General features: G+C 36.1%; 1 protein-coding gene across 2 annotated transcripts in view; it reads right to left on the minus strand.

Moving 5' to 3' along the window:
* Positions 1 to 17,036, minus strand: part of GRIA1 (glutamate ionotropic receptor AMPA type subunit 1) — a 352,588-nt gene that overhangs the window by 120,890 nt on the left and 214,662 nt on the right. For both annotated transcript variants that reach the window (XM_074212568.1, XM_074212569.1), the window contains exons 8-10: positions 6,841 to 6,945; positions 1,178 to 1,288; positions 235 to 441 (exon numbers count right to left, since the gene is read on the minus strand). In XM_074212568.1, coding sequence (XP_074068669.1) covers positions 235 to 441; positions 1,178 to 1,288; positions 6,841 to 6,945 — 423 coding nt within the window. The remainder of the gene's footprint in view (positions 1 to 234; positions 442 to 1,177; positions 1,289 to 6,840; positions 6,946 to 17,036) is intronic.

A 17,036-nucleotide genomic window follows, 5' to 3' on the forward strand; every position in this document is an offset into this window, starting at 1 on the left:
TGAAGTTAGGTTTTTTTTTTTGGTCCTGGAGATATTGTTCTTTTTCACCATACCATTCTGCTTTAAAATCATTCCAGAATATGGTGATTGGTTGTGTAAGCTAAAAAGTTGACTCATGAGTGCCCTATCAGCAGGAAGTAGAGGCCCATAATTCTTAGAAGGTATCAGCTACCTTTTACAAATTCTTGTTTCACCTATTGGCTTCAAACTCACTCAAGTCCTTGGTGAACTTACCCCATAGACCAGTTCCCCCACCATGCCATTCCATGCCTTTGTGTCAGGGTCTCGGGCACCATACTTTCCATCACTGACAATCTCCAGTCGATAAGAGTAACCTACATGTTTGGCAATCTCAGCCGCTAGCTCCACACAGTAGCCCTCATAGCGATCATTGCCCTCAAACTGATTGGCATTCTTTTTTAGCATCACATAAGGGTCTTCCTGGAAAAGGGGAGAAAGAAAGAGAAATCACTTTTGGGCAATAAAAATTTCATGGTTTATGAAGTAATTTCCTGTTCTTAACCTCCCTTGTTTTCATGATGGTCCTATAAGGCATACAATCATCAGTATTCTTTTGTTTTAACATATTAAAAAACTGAGGCCCAGATGAAGCAGTTTGTTATAAAGCTAAGAAAATTAGATAGAAGCTCTTGATAGGAGTCCTGAATCTGCTGTTTACTACCTGTAAAATATGAGTTAGGTAATTTCATTTCTCTGGGTCTCAGTTTTCTCATTCATGAAGCGAGAGGGTTGAGCTAAATGAGTTCTAAAATCTCTTCCAGCTTGAAATCTTATGAACTTCCAGCAATTTGTTTAAATATCTAGTTGCTGAGTTGGTAAAATGTCTCTAGATCTGCTAGCAAGTCCTGTGATTTTTTTCCTACCCTTAAGCTTAACCCCCATCCAGACCTAAGTCATAGTCAGACAACTCTTCTTTCAAATCCCAGCTAAAATCTTATCTTCTATAAAAAGTATTTCCTGACCCTCCCTTAAAGATTATTGAATTTTCTCTTCTATGTTCAATTTATCTTGTGTTTATTCTATTTGTACATCATTGTTTGAGCTACTTGAGAGCAGAGACTTTTGCCTTTGTCTTTTGCTTTCCTCTGTAACCCCAGCACATATTAGGTACTTAATAAATGCTTATTGAATTGCTGCTCTAAGTCTAGGTACTCACTAGGATGGTTGTGACAATGTATGTTCTGTTTTGGACACTAGAATTATCACCACCAGCCTGAGCATCAGTGGCTGCAGGGACGAACTTGTCATCTTCATTCCAGTAACCAATCTGTTAAAGAAAAGATAGTAAAAAATACAATGAAGACATTCTATTTTATTTTTCTATAACAAAAATGTTTGTAAAAAAAATTTCTAAAGCATTTTAATAGAAAGCATCACGTTTGCTTCTCAAAACCAATATGTGAAGTAGGTAGGGAAGGAATTGTTATTTTCATCTGTGGGGCAGGCAGAAAAAAGCTAGGAAACTGAGAAATGACTTGTCTAAGGCTACAATGTTACCTGGAATACAATCTCTGCGAATTTAGAGTACATTACTTGGTGGTCAACTTTTCTGATGATGAGTCTCTCCTTAAGAAGATAGATCTTTAGATGACAGACAGAGAATCCAGTCATTAAAGAAGCTTTTTCTTGTTGGAACTTTGGCATATCTACCATTCAGCATGTATAACCTTCAAGATCCCAGTCACCTAATGACTTCTGGGATGCCAGAGAATGGCAGCTTGCATTATTTCCTTTGGACCACTGACTCCGACAATTAGTAAAAAGAAGTAACATTCCTTTTGGCTCCTTGCCTCAGGAGGGAGGGCTTAAGACAAAAATGACCTCAGATTTGGACCAGCTCCCAGCCAACATCATTCATAGACAATGCTAGCTTGAGATGCTGCAGTTGTCTTAAGTGTTTTTTTATTCTGAAGGTCACTGAAAGGTGACCCTCTACTTGACACTTAAAAAAGATTTAGTTTAGGATTTGGAAGGGGACTTGGAGCTATTGAGTCCAATGCTTAGCCAAATCATAAGTACCCTATCAAGTGTGCCCAAGTAGTTACTCAACTTCTTGAACAATTTCAGTAACAGAAAGCTCATTACCTTTCATAAGATTCAGGACAGTTAAATACACTGAATTAGAATTCAGTGACTCAGATTTGAGTCCTGAACATACACTAGCTACCTGTGCAATTGTAGAAATAAGTCACTTAATAGCCTTTACCTTCAATTTCATCTACCAAATAAGGGACTTGGACTAGGTAAGATAAGTTCCTTTCCAGTTCTGAAATGCTATTCCTAGGAATCTTATGAATTATTAGAAAGTTCTTCCATAGAATAAGCTGATATCTGTCACTCTGTAACTTTCACACTTTGTTCCTAGTTCTGCATTTTGAGACTAAGCAAAACAAATCTCATGCTTTTTTTCTATGACAACCTTTTCTATAATTAAAAAGGATGAGCATATCCTCTCCAATACCCTGCTGATAGTGGAAAGACTGACAGTTCCTGAATGCCAGTCTTAGGAATCTGGATTTTATTCTGGCAGCAAAAGAAAGTCATGGAAGGTTTTTTGAAACAAAAAAATGATACTCTCATATTATCATCATTACTGATAAAAAGAACAAGATAGACTAGACAGGGAAGAGAATGGATTCAGAGAGAGTGATTAGGAGACTTTTGCTGTAGTCTAGGTAACTCAGTCATTCAATAAATATTTATTATGTATCTAATGTGTACCAGGCATTGTATTATTTGATAATTTGATTGTATTTTGTTCCAAAAGGAAGCTGAAACCCATGGAAATGATTTTTTATTTTATTTTATTTTAGTTATTCCCTCTGTTAAAGTTTTTATGGTTAAACATAGTTTACAGTCAGCCCTGGATTCAAGAAGGTTAAAACTCCCATCCTGCCAAGATGGAAATACTTTTAATATGGGATTGATGGTGGCCTGTGAATCTGACAACTGAAAGCCAGAAGAGTTAAGAACATAGAGGATCAAAATCAGAAAAGTGGACCAACAGGTGCCTTAATTTTGGGGAGAATATATTTCAGGTGATACCTAAATTTGAAGAAAGGAGATTTTAAAAGGTTAAAAGATAGGATAGGTAAAAATTAATCCTTTGATCAATAAGTCTTTAATTATTTACCATATGCCAGTCACTGTGTGCTAGGTGCTAGGAATACAAATTTAAAGAATGAAACGATCCCTTCTCTCAAGGAGCTTACATTCTAACATCTACATTCCAACAAGGGAAGACAACAAATACACAAATAGGCAGATATAGACAATATATAAAGAAAATGAAAATAATAAATATGAAATAAGTATAAGTTTTGGAGATCACAAAAGGAAAATCATGTATTAAACTTCTTATAGGAGATGTCAGCTTAGGAGATATGGGGTATTCTCAAAAATAAAATTATCAGGAAACTAATAGAAAAATCTGATTAAAAGTAAAAGAACTGTTTCCAGAGATATATAGATAACTATTTAAAATGAAAGAAGCATGTGTAGAAGTCAGAAAAAAGTGCAGCTAATGGAGAAAAATAAAAAATTCCATAGTCTAATAATGACAATAATAGCCATTCAAAAGTTCAGAATGAGATGAAGCTAGCAAGGAATCCTAAGATCAAAAATCAGGATATTTTAAAACTACAGTAGGAAAAAGAAGTGAACCTAGGTAGGGACAGGATTGCTGTTTGAGAGGGATTGTTGTTGTTCAATCATGTCTGACTCTTCATGACCCCATTTCAGGCTTTATTGGCAAAGAAATAGACCATTTCCTTCTTCAGCTCATTTTACAAGGGAGAAAACTGAGGCACACTTGCCTCAGGTTATGACTTGCCCAGGGTCTCATGGTTAGTGTCTGAGATTATATTTGAACTCAAACACTCTATCCAAGGTACCACTGGACCATTATTAATAGGAGTACAAGCTACTAGACTCTTTTAAAATGACATCCTGGGACAATGAAAGAAATGTAATTGTGCTACTGCTACTGATTTTTAAAGGTAATTGAGGATGGAAGAGATGTCAAATGATGAGAGAAGGGTAAGTATTGCCCAGATTTTTAGAAAGGGTGAGAAAATTGTTCTGTAAACTATAGGTTAGTGAATTTTGACTTTGATTCCAGCTGAAATTCTGAAATCAGTGATTAATGAACATCCTGTAAAAGGAACAAGAATCACAAAGAGCCAGACTGGCATCACAAAAATCTGAGTTCTAATAGGTTATTTACTTTTCTGAGATTGGTTTGCTATGTCACATCACTTGTGGACAAGATGAAGAGATATGTATTCAATGAAGGTTCAGTTGGGTGGTTTCAGAACAATCTGAATAAATTTGGAAAAAGTTTTCTAGTGAAAGACCCTAGGAATCTCTGCTGTTAACATTTTTATAAATAATCTAGATAAAAACATATCTAAGAGGTATATAGCAAGATGGTGCCATTCAAAGAGTTTTGGATTTGTAGTTAAAGGACTGGAGGTCCAAATTCTGCCATTGTTAATTACTACTTGTATGAGTTTGGCCAAAATATAATCTTTTTGAGCCTCAGTTTTCTCATTTTTAAAATGAGGATGTTGGGCTATATGATCTCAAAGGTTTCTTCCAAACCTAAAATTATGATCCCTGAGAACAACAAATAGATGGCTTGCTTATCAAATTTGCAGATGATTTCAAGCTGGGGAGGGAAGAAGCTCATGTGCTAATATGTCATAATCAAAATCTAGAAATTCTGACAAGTTAGAAGAATAGGCAAAATTTAATAAGATGAAATATAATAGTAATAAATGCACAAGTTCTAACTTTTGTCCAAAAGTGAACTTCACAAGTACAAGATGGGAAAATACTAGGCTAATCAGAGGCTGATTTGAAAAAGATTTCTTTGTTTTTAATAGAGCTTGAGCTCAATTAGAGTCAATAGTGTGATTTGGAAGCCAAAGCAAATATGATATACGTTGTATTGACAGTCAGTCAATAAACTTTTATTAAGTAGCAACTATGTGTCAGTCACTGAGCTAAGCCCTAGAGATAAAAGGGCAAAAGACAGTCCCTGCTCTCAAGGAGCTCAATGAGTCAGAACATATGAAAATAGTTAAATACAAGCAAGGTACACATAGGATAAATTGGGGTTTGTCAACAGAAGGAGACACTAACATTGAAGGAGATTAGGAAAGGATTCTTGTAGACAAAGGGATTCTAGTTGGAAATTGAAGGAAGTTAGCAAAGCCAGGAAGTAGGGATAAGGAAGGAGAGTATTCCAGATATGGAGGATAGCCTGTGAAAATTCCTGAAATCTTAAGACAGAAAATATCTTGTGTCACTTGGTTGAATGTTGGTGAATAAGAGGTAAGAAGACTACAATAGGACAAAGTGACTGGGATTTGGGAGTCAATAATCTCACTGTACTATGCACTGGTGAAATTCCATCTAAAGTAGTATTTCTTTGCATCACATTGTAAGGACATTAATAAAATTGAGAGCATCCAGCAAAGAGCAACTGGGATGGGGGAGAAGTCATTAGCTTGATCATAGGGAGGAAGGGCTAAAGGAATTGGGAGTGTTAATTATGAAGAAGAAAACATTTAGAAGGATATGGTTAATCTCTTCAGGTAGGTGAATGGCTGACATGGAAAAATGAATTACATTTATTGTCCTTGAATTCAAAGATCAGCATTTAGAGCAATGAGCAAAATTTTCAAAGTGTTATTTATCATCATCATGCAAGAGCAAATAAAGCAAAACAACTTAACAGTGAGAATTATCAGGAAGTAGAATGAGAAAGATATATTTGGAAATGATCAACGAGGGAGGTGATTTTCCCTGATGAGGTATATTTGTTATATGGATTTCTTTTTCTACTTTTTTTTCAGTTTGGTGGGATGGTGAAAGAAGAGGAAGAAAAAAATAGATGCTTATTAATTCAAAAAAGTTCAAGAGAGAAAAAAAAAGAGTTATCCAAATGTGGAGTGGACTACATTGAAGGGTATTGACTTCACTTCGTTGAGCGTCTTTAAGCAAATAGTAGACAATTATTTACCAGGTAGGAGTAGAAGAGAATTTTGTTCACATATAGGTTGTATTACAAAGCATCAGAAGGCTCTCCTAAACCTGAGATTATGTTTGTTATTTCTTTTGAACATGGCAACAAAAGAAATATATAAGCATGAAAATTAAAATTAGCATCAGTGGAAGGGTAACTGAATATACAATATCATAGATCTTTTAAGGTATAAAGTTTGTGTCCACAGTGCCTCATACAGGGATTTAGATACAGTAGTAATGATAACAATAGCAAAAAATGTCATGGTAACACTAAAGATTTGCAAAGAATTTTACATACATGATACTTATCAAAATATCTGAATAGAAAATGAATGCACCTTTTTTCTCCATATGGGAAGATAGTTAAATTCTTGGGATAATATGCCCTTGAATTGAAGAATATTATAATGACTCAATCATAATGATTTTTTTCGATGTATACCATTTCATTGTCTGAAGACATTTCAGACATTTTGCTCTTCACATCAATCCCATTATAGCTGGAAAAGTTGAGACTAAATATATACATATACATACATATACATATATATTATATATATATATATATATATATATATATATATATATACACACACATATATATGTGTTATTCAAGGACCCTTATATAGGAAGTGGTAGAGTCGGGGCATGGAACACAGCCCTGGGCTGCTTTCATGAAACCACATTGCCTCCCAGAGTCACACTACCAAGGGAAGAGAAATCAGCAGTCTTTGACTAGAAGCCCATTTTTTCTCTTATGAGAATCAAAACCATAGCGTTCCTTACCTTCCTAATGCCATCATGTTTCATTTCTATCACATGGAGGGTGTAGTTGGTCCGACGCCCTTTCTCATTAAATTGTACATTTCCAGTCAAGCCTTCAAACCGGACCTGATGAAGAGAAAACCAAGTGGGGAGAAGAATGAATTCAGTAGCCTCTGATTTTTCTCAGTGTCTATTAACTATTAATTCAGAAGTGTTGCCTTTTTCAAGGCTAGAAGTGATCTTAGAACATTAAGCAGGTAATGTCAAGCTGGGACTTTAGAACTGAATTAAAACTAAAAGGTTTTTGGAGAGCATTTAACCCAGTCCATTTCTTGCCCTCTTCCTCCCTCAACTTTTTTAACAGTGAAAGCAGTTGCAAAGAAATGAATTGATTCATTCAAGGATATAATACTGAATAGCAATCAACTGTCCTGTTTTCCAGGCTGATAGCCCAATATAGACATTTTTTTGTTCGGGTGATAAAGTACTCTGTCATCTGTCTCTATGCACAGCACTACAAAATCTACATCTCTAGTCCTGACCTTTATAGGAAACTTCAAATTAGCATCTCAAATGCCTTATAGGACAAATTTGCCTGAATGTCTGACTAGTAGCACAAGCTCAATGCATCCCAAAATGAGCTTATTATATTTTCCTCAAAACCTTTTCTTTCTTAGGACTTTATGTCAATGGTTCCAGTACTTACTCAGTTCTCATAATTGAAAACTTGAAATTATTCCACCTTCTTCCCACACTTCCTTTCAATTAAATGCCATATCTTTTGGATCTATCATCACAAGCGCTATCAAACCTTTCCCTCTATTTTTTTTCACTGCCACTACCTTAGCGAAAAGAGGATCCTCAGTACCTCTGACTGAAACTAGTGCAACAATCTTTAAATAGCTCTTCTTATCTCTACTCTCCCAATTCCAATCCAACCAGAAGAATTACTAGAATAAATAATTTTAATGAATAGATCTGGCTACTTAACACCTTTGTGGATGGAGTCAGGAGGATGGGAATTCGAATCCAGCCTCAGACACTTGACAATTAGCTGTGTGACCCTCAGCAAGTCACTTAACCATGAATGCCTCACGTCTAGGACCATCTCCAGTCATCCTGATTCATATCTGGCCACTGGACCCAAATGACTCTGGCAGAGAAAGTGAGGCTAGTGACTTAGCACAGCACCCCCTCACTCAGATCCAGTTCTCGTGCTTGTTGTGGCATTACCTCCCTGATATCATGGTCCTATTCAAGAATGAAGGACAAACATTATTATTATTAACAACATTCTTGCTCCACATCCTTTTACTCTTGCCCGTTGCCTACTGAATAATGTTAAAATTCAAACCAACATCCAAGGAGGTCTACAAACTAGTGCTATTCAACTTTTGTAGCCTTATGGCATATTATTCTTGCTAGGCTTCAGCTAAACTAGGTGAGTTACATTAACTGGACCTATTGCTTTTTGTCAGCATTACACTTTTGTTTACACTGTTTATTCTTCCTGAAATGTTCTCCCCCATTCTGCATATTGCATTTCTACCCAGCTTCTTGCCTTCTCCACCAGGAAGCCTATACTCACCCCCAATCACTAATGATCTTTTGATTCTTAAACAAAACATAACACATTGTTCATACTTTATGACAGATTCATCATATTTCATTTTGTATTATGTTTATATGCCACATTCCCCATAAATGAAAGTTCTATGAAGGCAAGGACAACTGATTTCATCTAAATGCTACATTTCTCAAAGCACTGAATGCAATATTGTGCTTTTAGGAGAGATTCAACAAATATTCAATAATTTTGTTGAATTAAGTCAAATCAAACCATCTCCTCTAATAGATGAGGAAACAGGATAAGAGAGGCAAAAGGATTTGTACTTTGTTTCACAGGTAAGTATTAGAGATAGGACTTGAGTTTTCCACCACCAGAAGATGAGTTTTTCCCCTCAAACACACCAGACTGCTTTTCAGAGATTAAGAAAAAAAACTTGCTTATTCTCTAATTCGAAAAGCAGAAAATTCCTAATAAGTTAGTGTTGCATTGTTAATATGGCTACAATCTAGGCAGAGGTACAAAATGTATTTCGTTTTCTTGTATTGAATCGTACTGTCTCTATCCTTCAGATTCAAAGCCTTCTATGTCTCTCCCGATGAAGTACCAGATGGATGAGGATAAGGGATTTCTCCTTGGCTCCATCCTTATCAGGCCAAGCACAATGATCACACCCACCTTTCTAGCACCTGTCAACTCTAGGAATGAAAAATGAAGATTTCACCTTGGGTTTCCTGTTTGAGATGCCAAGAGCCAGTATGGGGCCTGTCTGAGGAATAGTTGAGTATAACTCTTTTATGTTGGTTGGATGGGATGGTTGCTGCCTGGGGGACCATTTGTAACACTTTGCCTGCTTTTGGCTGTCAACAATATGTGTTCTCACTTAAAACACATGATGTTAAAACTGACAGAAGGGTGAGGGATGAGGTTGGTGACAAGGATTAGGATAATGAGGATAATTTTTTCTAAAGACATCCCAGGACCCAACTTAGAGCAAATTATTATACTGTCTTCATGTTGAGTTAATGAAATGGTATCATATAGTGGGCAAAGCCCTGGAGACCTGGGTTATAAGTCCTGACTGATTGACTTTGTGAACTTGGGCCCTTAGGCTCCCTAAACCTTGACTTCTGCATCTGTAAAATGGACATAAAGACTTCTTATCTACCTCTTTCACATAGATGCTGTACAGATCAAATGAGCAAGAGTCACCTTATCTGCCTGTTACACCTCTCAGGTCTTTGGACTGTGAAGAAGTCACCCATAACTGCATTTTGGAAGATGAAAAAGAAAAAAAAATACACAATTAAGGGATTGAGTCTTTTGTATGGTGAAAAAGACCACTAACCATGGGAAGAAAATTAAGAAGGTTTACATCAGGGTCCTGAGACTTTAGATATGTCCCAGAGGAGAAAGAATACTGTCTAAACCATAGCTTTTCCTCACATTCTGACAGATTTATACTGCAAAGCAATCCTCTGGTGCTCTCTGTGCTCAAGACCTCAGGTTACTTACAAAATAGTCTAACATGTTAAGACTTCCCCAGGGATGCATACCACACAAAGGAACACTAATAGACAAGAAATGCTACCCAGTAACATCAAATCTGTACAATAATATTATTTCCCCCTTGTAACAAGGACCATCATGCTTTCCCTGTCCCTCCTCCAAGGACAAATTTGGCATTAGCAGTGTAGTTTGATCATGCTCCATTAGCAGTAGTGAAAGCCCAGTGTCTTTTTGCTCCTGTGATCTGGCTTCAGGCAGCCCCTTGCAAAAGAGAGTGAGAGGTTGGTGCTCAGTTCAAGGCTATCAATTGTTGCTGCCTTTCTGCCCCCATAATCCAACAGCTTTGTCTTCTTTGCTGGGGTAATAGTGAAGATAGTGGCAGAGAATGCACATCTCAAGAGATGTTCATCTGCTGCATTTTTTTTTGTCTTCTGGTTAATTCAGAGTCCTTCAAAACCTAGTGCCATGGCTCATTTCAAGTGTTCTTATACCTTACTTCCCAACATGTATTCTTTGATCCAGTGGCACTGTCTTCCTGATTATTCCATGAAGAAGATATTTCATCTCTCAGCTCTTGATATTTCCTCTGACTGTTTCCCATACCTGGAACCTTTACTGTCCTCATCTTCACCTACTGGCTTCCCTGTCTTCCTTTAATTATAGGACCTTCTTTCTCTGAATTATTTACTATTTTTCCTTATATAGCTTGCTTGCGCATATTAGTTTATTGTGAGGCAGTTAGATAGTGCAGCAGATAGAGTGGTGAGGCTGGAGTCAGGCCTATTTCAAATCTAGCCTCAGTGATTGCTTACCTTGGAAAAGTCCCTTAACTTCTATTTGCCTCAGTTTCTTCATCTGTGAAATGGGGATAATAATGGAACCTATTCTGCAAGGTTGTTGTAAGGATTAAATAAGACAATCTAGTAAACATTGCATAAATACTAGTTATTATTATTATTATTATTATTATTATTATTATTATTATTATTACCAATCAGATTGTGAATTCTTTAAGGGCCTCTTTTTGTGTTCTTAGAGTCTGTTACACAGTAGGTGCTAAATAAATGTTTACTGATTGATTGTCACACATCTTTCTGATTTTCTGATGCACCTTTAAAATGTGAAATCATCATTGCCTAGAACCCTCCTTACCACCAGATATACATCATTTTCATTAATATCATCTGAATTGTGTTTATATAATTCTTTACAGTTTAAATGTGCTTTGTCATACTTTATCTTATATGATTCTTACAAAACTTGCAAAAAATGAGTAACAGAAATACGAATATTATGACTTTATAGGCAAAGAAACAGATACTCAGAGATATAGTGAAACTTGCCAGGATCACACAACTGACATTTAAACTCAGATCTTTTAAGTTCAATGCCAGTACCACTGTAGTATATTATTCTCTCATTTTTGTCTAACTCCTTTGTCTATTGAATGATGTACCATACAACTGGAATGCATTGTAAATGACAGTGGAGAGCAGAATTATTCCCCTACTCTTAGACTCTTATCTCCTTGAGACCAGGGACCATATCATATAGTTCAAGCTTTTGGATTTGGAGTCAAAACTTCATCTTTGCCCTAGCTTTATGAATAATTAGTAAAATGCCTTCGGGAAAATCATTTCGCTTTTCTGGGACTCAGTTTCCTAATCTATAACATTAAGAGATGAGATTAACTGCTCTCTGAGATCCTCTAAAATGCCAACATTCTATAGCTTTCATTTCATCCATGGTGACTAGGACAGTCTAGACACATTTTAGGTGTTCAAATAATAATGACTGACCGACTGATTAGTTGATTGACAAAGCACAGAAAGTCTGAGATGTTTATTTCTAGATAATCATATTCTTAACAGTAATCCACTAGTCAATACCTGGGCACAGATGGGCAGCATATGGCACCATGCATTGTCCTTCACTGACTCAGTTTCCCAGGAACTCCAAATGTTTTTAGAGATAGCTGTTCTTTAATCTTGCTGAAGTCATTCTCAGACAGAAGTGAAAAAGATCCTACTTTATAGATATAGAAACCAAAGTATTAGGGAGAACTAGTAAAGAACGAGTCTCATGTATGTACTAAATCTGTTGTTATTAAGACTCAAATTTTACTAAGACTCTCGCCTATACTAGATTTTAGATGCTTTAATAGTCCTCAACCCTTCAGATGGATTTAGAGCTCTGTTTATCTGACAGTTCTAGCTCATTGGTCCTCCAATTGTACTACACCTTGGTCCTTCCAAGTATGCTACATCTTTGAGACCTCCAGTGGGCCATGGTGTGGGCACATCTGTCAGTCATTCAGCAACTATTTTTAAATAAAGGTATAGAGTTGCAAGTTTAGAAAGGACACTATCTTTGTTTTAAAGGAGCTTGGTTTAGCAGAGAGTATGTAAAGATTTAATACCATTGTTACCACCTCTACTAAGAAGAATTGAAAATGAGTATTGCACAGAGGGCAATGGAGATAACAATAGTGGGTGTGAATAGAATATGATACAACCAATAAGAAACTTTGAACAACAGCAGGAAATGATGTTATTAGTAAAATGTAACTTAGGAAGAAAAGATGGACTGGATAGATGACAAAAGATTATTTGGTAGTCAATCACTGGTATTTTCATGATGTTAGGAGAAATTTAGGAAGGTCCCTAGCTCATTGGGTGGATCTCCTTTAGTCAATTTTTAGAAGGCCATGAATAATAACCATAGCTATCATGGGTAGCAATGGAAAGATTTGAATATTCTTCAATGGGAGGATTAATCAAAGCAAAAGTCCTTTATTCATTTGACCATTTGCATCTTTTATTCCACAGTATACACTAGCTAAAATAATAGCTAATTCAGAATGGACTATAAGGAAAATAATGAGAGATAGGCTAAAAATATGTAATTGAGTTGACTGGACAAAGACATTTTTGACCAAGGGGACCAGGGACATAGAATCAAAAGCAGTAAAATTTCTCTAAACTGGATTTTGAAGGAAGATTTCAAAGGGAAGATAGGGGATGAAGGCGCAGTGGTAGAAAAGCGTGGTATAATTAGTGGAGATGTTATAGAGAATAGAACACATGAAAGGCTTGGAAAGGTCAGGTGGAACTTCACCCTAATACCTGACATTTTACTCAAAATATTTCAGAGCATATATGTTGATGTTTCCTGCATCATGTTGGGTTCTTAGCAGTCTATTTAATTCCCATGACTTAATCTTTTATTCCACTAGAGAAATGGTCACATTTATGATGTCACTATCACCCACAAGTTTTCTATTTTTATGATCAAGAATCCAAAAATTAATTGATTCAACCAAAAAACCTATGTTTTATATTTTTCTTTTCTTAGACTATAATTTTCATATTTTTCTTTGTTTTACTGGCCTAAAATTCATTAGATTGGTCCAATTCTTTTATCTCTCAGTACTTTTCAGGATTGTATTCCCTTTTGTGACTTCATTGACTTCCTTTTATAATTTTGAACCTATAGTTACTTTAATAGTACATTGTTCTCTACTCTCAAATCCCTTGACCCCATGCCCTATTATCACTCATGTTTTGCAAAACTGTAATTCTAGATTATTTCTACCACCTGCCTCTGCTACCCCTGTTTGTATATTACTGAAATGTGCTGAAGGAAGTCACAGAACAGTGCTGATTACAAATTTATGTTATTTAACCTCAACTGGGCCATTACTATAACAAGGCAGTCCTTTGTATTCTTCTCTAATTGATTTTCTATCACACTCCCTACAGTGACTATAACAATATTTTTTTTCTCTCCTCATATTTCCCACTGTACCCCTTTCTCAGGTTCTTAGCAGAGGACTTTGCTTCATACTTTACTGAAAAAATAGAAGCCATTCACCAATGAACTCCTTCTTTTCCTCCCCTTTACATCTCAAAATCCCCTCACTTCATCTTCCCTTGTCTCTTCCTTTACTCCACTCTTTGTTAAAGAGATTGACCTTCTTATCAAAGTCAATTTCTCCACTTGTCCCCTCCATCCCATTGCTTTTCCTGTCCTTTCCAAAAAAGGCTACCCACAATCATTCTTTTCCCTCTCATCTTTCTCTATCTACTGATTTCTTTCTTAATGCCTATAAGTATAGCAATATTGCATTCATTCTTTTTTTGCAAGGCAATGGGCTTAAGTGACTTGCCCAAGATTGCACAATTAAGTAACTAATAAGTGTCTGAGTCTGAATTTGGGCTTAGATCCTCCTGACTCTAAGGCTGGTGCTCTATCCACAGCATCACCTAGCTGTCCCATATTGCATTTATTCTAAACAAAGGTGACATTGGTGGGGAACCTCATTAGATTTTATCCATAATCTGATGTAATTGTTTCCTTTCACAGTCCAACTTCTGAAAAATAAACAAAAAAGTCTAGAATCACTGCTTCTATTCCTTCTCCTCTCATTCTTTTCTAAATTCACTGTATTCTGGCTTCTGACCTCAAAATTCCAACAAAACTTTCCTCTTCAAAGTTACCAGTGACACTTAATTACCAAAACTTATGGCCCTTTCTCAATCCTTAACCTCTCTGTAACAGTTAACATTTTTGACTGCTTTTCTTCTTAGATATTTTACAGACACCAAATAGGAATAAATTCCTAACATTGCTCACATTTAATAAATGTTTAAAGATTCTTTTCCCAACTATATGTTGGTGTCCTTTACTGATCATTATCCATACTGTGCTATCTAGATATAGGTACCCTGATGTTCTCTTCTGGACCCTTTCTCTTTTTTCCTTTATAGTAACACATGTGCTACCATGAGTTCAATCTTCACCTTTATACAGGTGATTCTCAGATCTATACATATAGAAAGATTGAAACAGGGTCTTTGTGCGACCTGGTCAAGTCACACAAAATTTTGCCTCAGATACTAATTGGTTATGTATCCTTTGGTTGAGTTACTTTACCTCTCTGTATCTCATTTTCCTTAGCTGTAAAATGGAGAAAATAACATAGTTGTCAGTGTATCTTTCAGGGTCATTGAAGGGATCAAATGAAATATTTATTTTGAAAAAGATTAGCAGTGACAGGTACATAGTAGATATTATAATGTTTATCCTCTCTTTCCCCTATCAGTATCAACTGATTATTAGATATTTTGACTTGGATATATTAGACAATGCAACTCATCATGTTCAAAAACAACACTCATCATCTTTCTCCCAAATCTGCTCTTCTTCTGAATATCCATATCTCTTCTTTCCAGGGAAATCTCATCCTTCCAGCAATCAAAGGTTTGCAATTTTGGAATCATCCTTGATTCCTCATCCCACCCAATACATTCAATATATTTCCAACTTTCATTAATTATGCCTCTGCAACATATTTTATATCCATCCCCTGTTTTCCATTCATGTGGCCACTCTCCCAGACCACCTCTCATCTGGAATATTGAAATGGAATTACAAATATTCTCCATATGATTGGTTTTCCTTTCCCTAATCCATACTCTGTATAGATGTCAAAGTGATATTTCTAAAGTACAGGTGTGATTGTGTCATTTCCTTGCTAGAGAAACTATAATCCTTTCTCTGTTACTTTTAGGATTAAATATAAACTCATATTTCTGGCATTTAAAATCCTTTATAACTTGATTCTAACATGCCTTTCCAGGCTAATAACTCCTTTTAATTCATGCTTTCTCTAGCTCAGGCAAATTATCCTTAACACTGTTCCTTGCCCATGACAGTTCATCTTCCATCTCTGTGTCTTTGTACAGGCTGCTACTCCATGCCTGAAATGTACTCTCTCCTCACCTTTGTGTTTTAGAATCCCTAGCCCCTTTCAAAGGTCAGCTTAAGTGCCATCTCCTACATAACTCCCTTCTTGATCCTCTAGCTCTTCCTCAAATTATCTGGTATTTTCTAAACTTTATTTACACATTGCTTTATGTGAATGTATTTTTATATCTATAAAATGTATGCTCTCTGAAGACAAAGAATATTTTCAGTATCTCAGAGTAGTCACTTAAAATAAATGCTTGTTGATTGATTCTGCATTGAATGCCGGGCAGAAGAAATTGGATTTTATTTGATAGGCAAAGGAGAGTAACTAATAACTTGAGCTGAGAAAGTTGTACAAAATATTCTTTCAGTAGCTCATAGGATGGAGGGAGGAGAAAGGGAGGAAACAAGGACTCCAACAGTCTATATGGATCTGAAATAGGATGGTATCTATAGGAATAAAGCAAAAGAAGTTTGATAGGTCTATTGAACAAGCTTTCCTTCTTAATGTCTTCTTCCCACCAGGAGTATAAAAGAATAATGGTTAAGTATTAGACTTATAGTTAGAATGGATATCAAGGTCCTGGACACAGTGACCTGTGACTTAGTAGAATTGTGAGACTTCAATCATTGTTTATAAGCTGTAACAAAATGGAATAGGGTGCTTTGGGGTGAGGTTGGTTCTTCTGTCAGGATATTGTCAATAGAGACTGGATGATCATTTGTTAGGGATTTCTGAAGGGGGTAGTTCTTCCATTCTCTTTCTATAAGAGTGTGAAGCTATTATAAGCAATGAGGCCAATAGGATAATTGAATGGGTAGAGGACATGTATGTGATGTTGTAATTGTCAGCACTTGCTTCAACAAGTGGTCTAGCATTGTTTCATAGCCAGTGAACCCTAGACTGAGAGAAAGGTGCAAACAGAACTATCACTGAATCAATGAACATAAAATATCACAGGTCAAAGAGACTTTAGAACAGAGAATGTCAGAGCTGGAAGAACCTGAGAAGGCATTTTTAGAGAAGGAAACTTTGGATCAGAGACCTTTGATGAATTATTCAGTGTCATACAGCTGGTTGTTGTCAGAGGTGAGACTAGCTTCAGGTTATCCTATGAACTTTCACTTGATGCATTTTTCTACTACCTCATTTAACTCAGATTAAGCTCTATATTTGTATGAGAATTTCTTTAAAATATGAAAAAAAGTAGCAGTTTGTGGTGATTCTGGAGCTGTCCAGTGTGTCAGCAAAGAGATGGCTGTGATGACTTATGCTAGTTTTTTATTATCCTATTTTATGATGGACAGTGACTCAACATAGCAAACACCTTCTCTGATTAGCCTAGTCCTGTGTATATGATCCATATCCTTTTGGTCCCAGAGGACATAC

Source organism: Macrotis lagotis, chromosome 1 (assembly GCF_037893015.1).
Source record: "Macrotis lagotis isolate mMagLag1 chromosome 1, bilby.v1.9.chrom.fasta, whole genome shotgun sequence".
Lineage (NCBI taxonomy): Eukaryota > Metazoa > Chordata > Mammalia > Peramelemorphia > Peramelidae > Macrotis > Macrotis lagotis.